Source organism: Stegostoma tigrinum, chromosome 23 (genome assembly GCF_030684315.1).
Source record: "Stegostoma tigrinum isolate sSteTig4 chromosome 23, sSteTig4.hap1, whole genome shotgun sequence".
Classification (NCBI taxonomy): domain Eukaryota; kingdom Metazoa; phylum Chordata; class Chondrichthyes; order Orectolobiformes; family Stegostomatidae; genus Stegostoma; species Stegostoma tigrinum.
In genome coordinates, this window is record NC_081376.1 from 32,771,829 (window position 1) to 32,783,884 (window position 12,056).

A 12,056-nucleotide genomic window follows, 5' to 3' on the forward strand; every position below is an offset into this window, starting at 1 on the left:
ACACTGTGCCCCGATGGTTGCACATCCTCACTTCTGATTGTATGATGGAGGAAAGTTTATCTGAAGAAGGAACTGAAGAAGATTGGACACTACATTGAAGAACTATTGCACCAATGCAATGATAAATTGACTTACTTGGATAATTCGAGGGACAAAAGTTTACAGGGCTATTGGGAAAGAAAAGAGAAATTGAACTAAGTGGTAGCACAACCAAAGAAGCAGCCAGGTGCCAAGTGGCCTCTATTCACTGTATCAGTGTGAAATTCCTTCATAAACTAAAAAAACAAGCTGATATTTTGCAACTCTGAGGTGCCATCTGCCCCACTTACCTTTCACAGTCTCAGAGTTAGAGATGATATTATGCAATGACTCTTCCTCCTGACTCTGTGCTGTCTGTGTGCTGTAAAGGTGCCAGCAGATGGAACTAGTGGGGGCAATTGTGTATTGATTGCGATTCAAAAAGATCGAATACTGGAGCTTGGAAATTTCACACTCTACAACAATAACAATAATTAAAAATTGTTAACAAATAAAGAATGTGTATTTATCGAATAATCTCAATTACATTCCTCTCTCACTGAAAGATCAATTCTGATTTCCCCTCCCTTCACCAAGTCTGATTGCTCAGTTCCTCAGTCAAGAATACAAGATGCAACAAGGTTAAAGATGAATGATGATACTTTACTGTTAATCGTCATCATCCCATTCAAACTGTTAAAAATACACAAAGCTCAGATCAAACAATTAATGTTATCAATGTCATTCTATCTCTATTTCCCCCTTCTCTTACTGCTCCTTGCAATCCTCTCTACAATTTCAGTGGTGGGCATGTGGAATGTGCTGCTGGCAGTGGTAGTGGAATCAGATTCTTTAGAGACTTTTAAGCAACTCCTGGATAGGGACATGGAGGCTAATAAAATGTAGGGTAAGCAGGGTATATGGATCTTAGGATAGCAGGTCGGCACAACATTGTGGGCCGAAGGGGGTGTACTGTGCTATATTCTAAATTTACCTTCTTAGCTCAACCTGAGTGCCACCACCACCTCCAACCCATGATTTATCACTATCTGCAACAGTGTCCCCTCAGTATCCAAATGTGCTCCCACTACCCTTGCACTATCTCCACATGCTGGGCCCTTCCACCACACCTCTCCCCATGTCCCTCCTATTAGGCCCCTCAGTAGTCCCCAATCCTAACATGCCTCCTCATTCTCCCCATGACACCCCTCGCCCCGGGAGGTGCTCTCTCTCTACCCACTCACGTCCACCACCACCACCACCCACTTACCCCGGGCTCTCTCTCTGCCCACCCCCAGTCCCAGTCCCTGACCCCCCACCCCCTCACCCCGAAGCTCCCCCCGACCCCCCCGCCACCCTCCTCACCCCGACCCCCCTCCTCACCCTGACCCCCCCCCTCACCCCGACCCCCCCCCACCCCCCTCCTCACCCCCGCCACCCTCCTCACCCCGCCCCCCCCACCCTCCTCACCCCGACCCCCCCCACCCCCCTCACCCCGACCCCCCCCACCCCCGCCACCCTCCTCACCCCGACCCCCCCCACCCTCCTCACCCCGACCCCCCCCACCCCGCCCCCCCACCCTCCTCACCCCGACCCCCCCCACCCCCCTCACCCCGACCCCCCCCACCCCCGCCACCCTCCTCACCCCGACCCCCCCCCACCCTCCTCACCCCGACCCCCCCCACCCTCCTCACCCCGACCCCCCCCCCCACCCTCCTCACCCCGACCACCCCCCCCACCCTCCTCACCCCGACCACCCCCCCCACCCTCCTCACCCCGACCCCCCCCCACCCTCCTCACCCCGACCACCCCCCCCACCCTCCTCACCCCGACCACCCCCCCCACCCTCCTCACCCCGACCACCCCCCCCACCCTCCTCACCCCGACCACCCCCGCCACCCTCCTCACCCCGACCCCCCCCCACCCCCGCCACCCTCCTCACCCCGACCCCCCCCCACCCCCGCCACCCTCCTCACCCCGACCCCCCCCCACCCCCGCCACCCTCCTCACCCCGACCCCCCTCCTCACCCCGACCCCCCGACCCCCTCCTCACCCCGACCCCCTCCTCACCCCGACCCCCCTCCTCACCCCGACCCCCCGCCCCCCTCCTCACCCCGACCCCCCGCCCCCCTCCTCACCCCGACCCCCTCCTCACCCCGACCCCCCGCCCCCCTCCTCACCCCGACCCCCCTCCTCACCCCGACCCCCCGCCCCCCTCCTCACCCCGACCCCCCTCCTCACCCCGACCCCCCGCCCCCCTCCTCACCCCGCCCCCCCACCCTCCTCACCCCGCCCCCCCCTCCTCAGCCCGCCCCCCCCACCCTCCTCACCCCGACCCCCCCACCCCCGCCACCCTCCTCACCCCGACCACCCCCGCCACCCTCCTCACCCCGACCCCCCCCCAACCCTCCTCACCCCGACCCCCCTCCTCACCCCGACCCCCCCCACCCCCGCCACCCTCCTCACCCCGACCCCCCCCCACCCTCCTCACCCCGACCACCCCCCCCACCCTCCTCACCCCGACCCCCCCCCACCCCCGCCACCCTCCTCACCCCGACCCCCCCCCCACCCCCGCCACCCTCCTCACCCCGACCCCCCTCCTCACCCCGACCCCCCCCCCACCCCCGCCACCCTCCTCACCCCGACCCCCCCCACCCCCGCCACCCTCCTCACCCCGACCCCCCTCCTCACCCCGACCCCCCGCCCCCCTCCTCACCCCGACCCCCTCCTCACCCCGACCCCCCTCCTCACCCCGCCCCCCCCCCTCAGCCCGCCCCCCCCCACCCTCCTCACCCCGACCCCCCCACCCCCGCCACCCTCCTCACCCCGACCCCCCCCACCCTCCTCACCCTGACCCCCGCCACCCTCCTCACCCCGACACCCCCACCCCCGCCACCCTCCTCACCCCGACACCCCCACCCCCGCCACCCTCCTCACCCCGACACCCCCACCCCCCTCCTCACCCCGACACCCCCACCCCCCTCCTCACCCCGACACCCCCACCCCCGCCACCCTCCTCACCCCGACACCCCCACCCCCCTCCTCACCCCGACACCCCCACCCCCCTCCTCACCCCGACACCCCCACCCCCCTCCTCACCCCGACACCCCCACCCCCGCCACCCTCCTCACCCCGACACCCCCACCCCCGCCACCCCCACCCCCGCCACCCTCCTCACCCCGACACCCCCACCCCCGCCACCCTCCTCACCCCGACACCCCCACCCCCCTCCTCACCCCGACACCCCCACCCCCGCCACCCTCCTCACCCCGACACCCCCACCCCCGCCACCCTCCTCACCCCGACACCCCCGCCACCCTCCTCACCCCGACACCCCCACCCCCGCCACCCTCCTCACCCCGACCCCGACCCCCCCCCACCCCGACCCCCCCCACCCTCCTCACCCCGACCCCCCCCCCACCCTCCTCACCCCGACCCCCCCCCCACCCTCCTCACCCCGACCCCCCCACCCCCGCCACCCTCCTCACCCCGACCCCCCTCCTCACCCCGACCCCCCCCCCACCCCCGCCACCCTCCTCACCCCGACCCCCCCCACCCCCGCCACCCTCCTCACCCCGACCCCCCTCCTCACCCCGACCCCCCGCCCCCCTCCTCACCCCGACCCCCTCCTCACCCCGACCCCCCTCCTCACCCCGCCCCCCCCCCTCAGCCCGCCCCCCCCCACCCTCCTCACCCCGACCCCCCCACCCCCGCCACCCTCCTCACCCCGACCCCCCCCACCCTCCTCACCCTGACCCCCGCCACCCTCCTCACCCCGACACCCCCACCCCCGCCACCCTCCTCACCCCGACACCCCCACCCCCGCCACCCTCCTCACCCCGACACCCCCACCCCCCTCCTCACCCCGACACCCCCACCCCCCTCCTCACCCCGACACCCCCACCCCCGCCACCCTCCTCACCCCGACACCCCCACCCCCCTCCTCACCCCGACACCCCCACCCCCCTCCTCACCCCGACACCCCCACCCCCCTCCTCACCCCGACACCCCCACCCCCGCCACCCTCCTCACCCCGACACCCCCACCCCCGCCACCCCCACCCCCGCCACCCTCCTCACCCCGACACCCCCACCCCCGCCACCCTCCTCACCCCGACACCCCCACCCCCCTCCTCACCCCGACACCCCCACCCCCGCCACCCTCCTCACCCCGACACCCCCACCCCCGCCACCCTCCTCACCCCGACACCCCCGCCACCCTCCTCACCCCGACACCCCCACCCCCGCCACCCTCCTCACCCCGACCCCGACCCCCCCCCCACCCCGACCCCCCCCACCCTCCTCACCCCGACCCCCCCCCCACCCTCCTCACCCCGACCCCCCCCCCACCCTCCTCACCCCGACCCCCCCCCCACCCTCCTCACCCCGACCCCCCCCCCACCCTCCTCACCCCGACCCCACCCCGCACCCTCCTCACCCCGACCCCCCCCCCACCCTCCTCACCCCGACCCCACCCCGCACCCTCCTCACCCCGACCCCCCCCCCACCCTCCTCACCCCGACCCCCCCCCACCCTCCTCACCCCGACCCCCCCCCACCCTCCTCACCCCGACCCCACCCCGCACCCTCCTCACCCCGACCCCACCCCGCACCCTCCTCACCCCGACCCCACCCCGCACCCTCCTCACCCCGACCCCACCCCGCACCCTCCTCACCCCGACCCCACCCCGCACCCTCCTCACCCCGACCCCACCCCCGCCACCCTCCTCACCCCGACCCCCGCCACCCTCCTCACCCCGACCGTTGCTCCGGAGCCGGGTTCGAAGCAGCGCGCGGACGGCGGAAAGGCCTCGCACTCCGCGGAGCAGCGCCATGTCCGTCGCGCCGACAACGTCAGAGGGACGGGGTCCTCTCTCGAAAGTGGTCGGTGAGTCCAAGGCTGTCTCGTTCAGCGCCTGATTGTAACACGAGAAAATTAAAAACATAAATTAAAAACCGAAAGAACTGCGGATGATGTAATTCAGGAACAAAAAACAAAGTTTCTGGAAAGGCTCAGCAAGTCTGGCAGCATCTGTAAAGGAAAAAACAGAGTTAACGTTTCGGATCCGGTGACCCTTCCTCGGAACATAAATTATTCATCTTCCCAGTTTTCACAAATGAAAACTTAATTCTGTCGAAGTGGAGTGCGACGAAACCCCAAGGTAAAGATAAATTATGGCGAAATGTGCACTGAAGATTCTGCACACGCAATTTTCTGAAATTAGCCGTCTTTTATTTTCAATATTGTAATTTTTAAAACGTTTGATTCCAACTTTAACTCATCGAAAAGAAAATAGCTATTCATATGAGATGAACTGGTTACTAAGTGAATCGTAAAAGTTCACTGGGTTTATAACCGCAGTATTATGTGTGTGAGAGATTAAACGTGTTGTTTCTGCAGGTAAGGATGAATGGTGGGATCTTGCAAAAGCAGAAATTCACAAGATTTTGTAGCAGAAGTTTATCATTAACCAGAGACTTGGTTCTGCAAAGATGGCAGTTAGCATGACCAGAAACATTCTTTCTGCAGACAAGGACATGGTAGAGATAAGGGTGTTGTAGCAGAGGCTTATTTCTGCAAACCTGACGATTCGCACGTACAGCATGTCTAGTGCTCTTTAGAATAGCAAATAAGGATTGCAGTAAAAAAAAGGGAATGGGGCCTTCGGCCGGCAGAAAAGGGAACAATAAACAAGGGCGGTCCGACAGGATGGGGAATGATAGGTTAAGACCAATGGGAGCAGGGAGGCGTGATTCTGCAACTTGGAAACTGTATAAGAACGGTTAACATTCTTTGTGTGTGTGTGTTCCTGTCTAGCAGACACCCTTTCTTGCAAGATCGCGCAGAATAAAATTGTCTTGTTTCCAAGGCTTTGTCTCAGGCTGAATTTGTGAGTAGGGACTGTTTCTCACAATTAGGGGCTCGTCCAGGATCCGACACGCCAACCGTTCGACACTCTTGGGACGACGGGGAAGGCGCGCCTCACCGATTTCAGTGATCTCCAACTCCCTTGTTTGTTGTTTGCGGTTTGGGCGAGTGCGATCCGGACTGGGAGACCCTGGAAACAAGACGGGTAGACGCGGCGGGTCCGGTCGGCTAACTCTTGTGCACAAGACCCGGGTCAGGAAAGGTCTTAAAGATCTGTCTGGGCGACCAGGGAGCAGCGGTATTTGCTGCAGGTATTGCCGCGGGGACGTACGGGAAGTACGGGGAAGAGTTGTAACGACCAGGTAACTCCACGCACGGACCAAGGTAAGAAAACTGACCTTTAAGTATTGCCTCGGTGGTCGGGACGTATGGAGAATTGGCGAAATATAACAAGTATATAATTGGCCTGATTAATTGGACAAGTAAGGTGTCTGCCTGATTCGAGCACCCAGCCTTCGACCGGTTGTTAAGAGGGGAAATCCCCCACGCGAGGGTTAGGACCCTGAAGCGGGTGTGGAAGAAGGCGCCACCGAATCTCGACAAGATTAATTAAATTAGCATAATGGGAGGCAAGGGGAGTTGCCTGAGTAGCGATCGATCTGCAAATAATGTCAAAGTGGAATATATTCCACCTGACAGCCCTTTGGGGAGAATGTTGGGCAGTTGAGAATACAGCTCCCGGACACGGGAGAAAGATAAGACTACAGTGATAAATTATTGTTGTTTTGTTTGGTCTAGAGAAAGCATTAAGGTACCTAATATTTTTTGGCCCAAATATGGGTCTGATGAGGATTGGTTGTGTCAAGAATTAAATATATATGTCAATCGGAAAGAACCAGTCAACAAGAGTCAGACTATGCGGCTTGTTGGATAGGTGGTGCGAAGGTAGGACTATATCCTATGACTACAGAAAGATCAGGGGGAGGGCAGGGAAAGGACGAACAAGAGAAACCACAGTAGGATCCCCTAACATGTTTGCCACCTCCCTACAACCAGCCCACAGCCCCAGAACAAACCAGAACCAGAATAAACCCCAGCACCTGAAAAACAGCCAGACACTGAGGTAAAAGATACGGAACCTAGGGGGCCCAGAATTACACGATCTGCACAGCTTTAAATTGAGGGGTGAAAGATATAGGACAGATGTCAGAAGTAGTTTCTTTACTCAGAGAGTAGTAAGGGAATGGAACGCTTTGCCTGCAACAGTAGTAGATTCGCCAACTTTAGGTACATTTAAGTCGTCGTTGGATAAGCATATGGATGTACATGGAATAGTGTAGATCAGATGGGCTTGAGATCGGTATGACACGTTGGCACAACATCGAGGGCTGAAGGGCCTGTACCGTGCTGTAATGTTCTACGTTCTATGTACCACACATAAACGAGGGGCAGAAACAAAGGAAAAGGGGAAATTATACCCTTTAAGGGAGGTCCCGATTGGGGAGAGTGACATTGGGCGTGTGAACGCTCCCTTAACCAGTAGTGAAGTTAGGATCTTTAAGAAAGAAATGAAAAGTTTAATAGAGGATCCGGTCGGACTGGCCGAACAGTTAGATCAATTCCTAGGACCCAATTTATATACCTGGGGAGAACTGATGGCAATTCTAGGAACCGTATTTTCGGGGGAAGAACGAGGTATGATTAGGAGGGCGGCCTTACAGGAGTGGGAAAAAAAGGCACCCCAGCAGGACTGAAGGTGGCCCCCGCAGATCAGAAATTCCCGAATGCCGATCCTCATTGGGACAATAATGATAGACACGATAGAGCATCAATGCGGGATTTGAGGGAAATGGTAATATTGGGAATTAAAGAGGCAGCACCCAGATCGCAGAATTTTGCTAAAGCCTTCGAAGTACGACAGGAGAAGGATGAAACTCCTTCTACATTTCTTCAAAGGCTCAAGGAGGCCACGAGGAAGTATTCGGGGATGGATCCCGATGATCCGGTAGCTCAGGGACTTTTAAAAGTCCAGTTTGTAACTAAATCGTGGCCGGACATACAAAAGAAATTACAGAAAATAGAGGGATGGAGAGAGAGACAGATGGAGGAATTACTATGAGAGGCACAGAAGGTATATGTAAAAAGGGAGGACGAGAAGCAGAAACAAAAAGCAAAAATGATGGTCGCCGCCATTAACGAAGTGACAAAGAAAGAAAAAGCTGAACAGGGAACACGGAGGCGGAGAGAGACACAAAAAGAAGAGGCAGATACTAGACGAGGGCGACAACAGGCAGGATGTTACCGTTGTGGAAGAGTGGGACATTTTAGGGGGGAATGCCCAGAGTTAACACGGGAAAGGGAAACGGTCTCCCTAATGGCCCTCGATGAGGATTAGGGGAGTCAGGGGTTCCTTCCTCCTAAGGCCCACCGGGAACCCTTGATAAACTTAAAGGTGGGACCTGAAGGGGAGGAGGCAGTATTCTTGGTGGACACCGGTGCGGCACGGTCATCCCTAAGTTTTGTACCTACTAGTGTTAAATTGACTAACGAGTATCTCAGGGTTTCCGGAGTAAAAGGCGCAGGATTCCTAGTGCCTATTTTTGAGCCAACCCTAATTAGAAACGATGATAAGGAAGTAACAGGGCAGTTACTATACATCCGACATTGGGAGTAATTTACTGGGTAGGGATTTGATTATATTGCTGGGCTTAAAAATTGGGGTAGAGAATAGTGCGGTACCTGTAACAATGGCTGTGTTAACGCCGAGGGAAGAACAACAAATCAGTCCTGATGTGTGGGCGAGGGCTGATAACGCAGGGCACCTAACTATTACCCCGTTGGTGATCACACTAACTCGAAAAGATGAGACGGTTCGGGTTAGACAGTACCCTATATCGTTAGAAGGCCGTAAAGATCTACAACCCGTTATAGATTCCCTGGTTAAAAACTGGACTGCTAGAACCATGTATGTCGCCCTTTAATACTCCAATACTGCCCGTCCGCAAACCAGATGGAACCTATTGAGTGGTGCAGGACCTCCGAGCGTTGAACCAATTGGTTCGAACGCGACACCCAGTAGTACCCAACCCCTATACTTCGGTGAGTAAAATACCTTGTGATCACCGTTGGTTTAGTGTAATAGATTTAAAAGATACATTCTGGGCATGTCCCTCGGCCTCAGAAAGCCGCGATATGTTCGCTTTCGAATGGGAAAACCCATACACGGGTAGAAAACAACAATTCCGGTGCACAGTACTTCCCCAGGGACTCACAGAATCACCTAATTTATTCGGACAAGTACTGGAACAAGTCCTGGAACAACATGAAATACCTCAGGGAACGTCATTGTTGCAATATGTAGATGATTTACTTGTGTCAGGACAAAAGAGAGATGATGTGAGTTTGGCCACAATTGGACTGCTAAATTTTTTAGGGCAACAGGGTTTAAGAGTATCTAGGAACAAACTGCAATATGCAGAGAGAGAGGTGAAATACTTAGGACACCTTATTAGTGAAGGTACCAGGCGCATTAACCCTGAAAGGATTAAAGGGATATTGGAACTGCCCCTCCCGGCCACCAACGAGAATTACGGAAGTTCTTGGGACTGTTGGGCTATTGTAGATTATGGATAGAAGCATACGCCCAGGAAACGAAGGGATTGTACTATAAATTGACAGAATCTGGACATGAAAGATTGCACTGGACGGAAGAGGAAAAGGATGGGTTGCGTGAATTGAAGCGAAGTCTAATACGGGCTCCGGTGTTAGACCTGCCCTCCCTAGATAAGCCATTTCACCTTTCTGTGACAGTAAATGATGGAACGGCCTTAGGGGTGTTAACCCAAAAAGGAGGGGGAAAGAGACAGCCCATAGCTTTCCTGTCCAAGATCTTGGATCCTGTCTCAAGAGGATGGCCCGAATGTATACAGGCAGTGGCAGCCACTGCCATACTGGTAGAAGAAAGCCATAAACTTACCTTTGGAGGGGCACTGGTCGTGAGTACCACCTATCAAGTTAGAACTGTGTTAAATCAAAAGGCGGGGAGATGGCTGACAGACTCACGAATATTAAAATACGAAGCCATTCTGATGGAGAGAGATGACCTCGTGTTAGCAACAGACACCTGTTTAAATCCGGCTACCTTCCTATGGAAAGGAGAGCCCCTAGACCAACGGGAATTAGAACATGACTGTCTAGATATTATAGAGTATCAAACCAAAGTTAGACAGGACCTAAAGGATATCCCCTTACATGATGGGGACAGTCTTTATAGATGGGTCATCAAGAGCGATACAAGGAAAAAGACACAATGGATATGCAATAATGGACGGTGATGAGAATCGAATCGTTGACGCTAATCGACTGCCTAACACATGGTCAGCCCAGACTTGAGTTGTATGCATTAAACCAAGCTTTAAAACAATTAGAGAACCGGGATGGGACAATTTATACCGACTCTAAGTATGCCTGTGGGGTGGTACATACTTTCGGAAAGATATGGCAAGAACGTGGACTAATCAATAGTCGGGGAAAGGAGTTTACACACAGAGTTGATAGGACAAGTGTTGAAAAATTTGGAATTACCCCGGAAAATAGCTATAGTCCATGTACCCGGACATCAGAGGGGAAGTACCCTAGAAGCAGGAGGGAATAAGTTAGCAGACGAGGCAGCCAAAGAGGCTGCTATGAACCTTACAGTAACAAAAATACGGGTTCTCACACCCCTAGTGGAGTCCCCTTCCGTGAGCCCCATGTACACGGAAGAAGAAGAAAAGGAGTTCCAGGAGATGGGGGCCACTAAGACAACCGAAGGAAGGTGGATCCTCCCGGATGGGAGGGAGTTGTTGAGCAAACCAGTCATGAGGAACATCCTAGCCACTTTGCACCAAGGCAGTCATTGGGGCTCCCAAGCTATGTGTCACATAGTGTGAAGAAAGTATGGATGCAAAGGGATATACACGTTAGCTAAGCAGGTATGTGCAGGCTGCCCGACTTGCCAAAGGATTAATAAGAAAGTAATGAGAGAGGGGCCAAAAGATGGAAGAAACCCTGGGGTAAGACCTTTTCAGAGGATACAGGTAGACTACACAGAATTACCCCCAGTAGGGAAGCAAAAGTACTTATTAATCCTAATGGATCATCTAACTGGGTGGGTGGAGGCATTTCCAATGTCCTCGGCCACCTCGAAGGGAGTAGCAAAAACTCTTTTAGAACATATAATTCCTCGATTTGGAGTGGTGGAAAGTATAGATTTGGACCAAGGTAGCCATTTTACCTCTAAGATCCTATAAGAGGTAATGGCGGGGTTAGAGATTTCTTGGGAATTCCACGCTCCTTGGCACCCGCCTTCTTCTGGACGGGTAGAGCGAATGAATCAAACCTTAGAGAAGCAACTGTTTAAGCTAGTCCTAGAGACTCGATTACCATGGACAAAATGTTTACCTATCGCTTTGTTAGGCATTAGGACTGCGCCTGGACGTGATATTGGCCTCTCTCCTTATGAAATGATGTTTGGATTACCTTTCTTGGGTGGAAAAGGGGAATTACCGACTGTAGAGTTCAACGATAAGTTTTTACAGAACTATATTGTGTCGCTCGGTTCTTCTTTGTCTGTCCTTAGGAAAAAGGGTCTGTTGACCCAGACACCTCCACTAGAGTTCGCAGTACATCAGGTACGACCGGGTGATTGGGTCCTGATCAAAACCTGGAAAGATACCAAACTGCACCCAAGCTGGGAGGGACCGTTCCTAACCCTCCTGACTACTGAAACAGCCATCCATACTGCTGGAAAAGGGTGGAGTCATCACACTCGTGTTAAGGGTCCGGTGGACGCTCCTTCCCCTCCGGCAGAGTGGCAAGCTCATCGTACAGACAACCCTCTGAAAGTCAAACTGAGCAAAAAGAATGAACTGAACTGATATGAGAGACTATCAAGTATTGGTTAGAAATTTTATATTGTAAACGTTGCGCGAACTCACGCCTCCCGGGTATTTAAAGGGTTAGAGAATAGACAGATAGGGGTTGGGAAGCTGAAATGAGCAGGCAGCTTTATGTTGTTACGATAATATTGGTGCTAGTTGCCAAGGGGGTTGGGAAGAATCATTTTACCGCTTTATGTCAGAATTATGCTAGAGTAACGGGGCGTACTGACTGTTGGGTATGCACTGCGAT

At 55.6% G+C, this 12,056-nt stretch overlaps 1 protein-coding gene across 1 annotated transcript in view; it reads right to left on the reverse strand.

The window, feature by feature from the left end:
• Positions 1-4,909, reverse strand: part of trap1 (TNF receptor-associated protein 1) — a 30,199-nt gene extending 25,290 nt beyond the window's left edge. The window contains exons 1-2 of the mRNA XM_059654048.1: positions 4,773-4,909; positions 330-494 (exon numbers count right to left, since the gene is read on the reverse strand). Coding sequence (XP_059510031.1) covers positions 330-494; positions 4,773-4,851 — 244 coding nt within the window. The 5' untranslated portion in view covers positions 4,852-4,909. The remainder of the gene's footprint in view (positions 1-329; positions 495-4,772) is intronic.
• Positions 4,910-12,056: the final 7,147 nt, after the last annotated feature.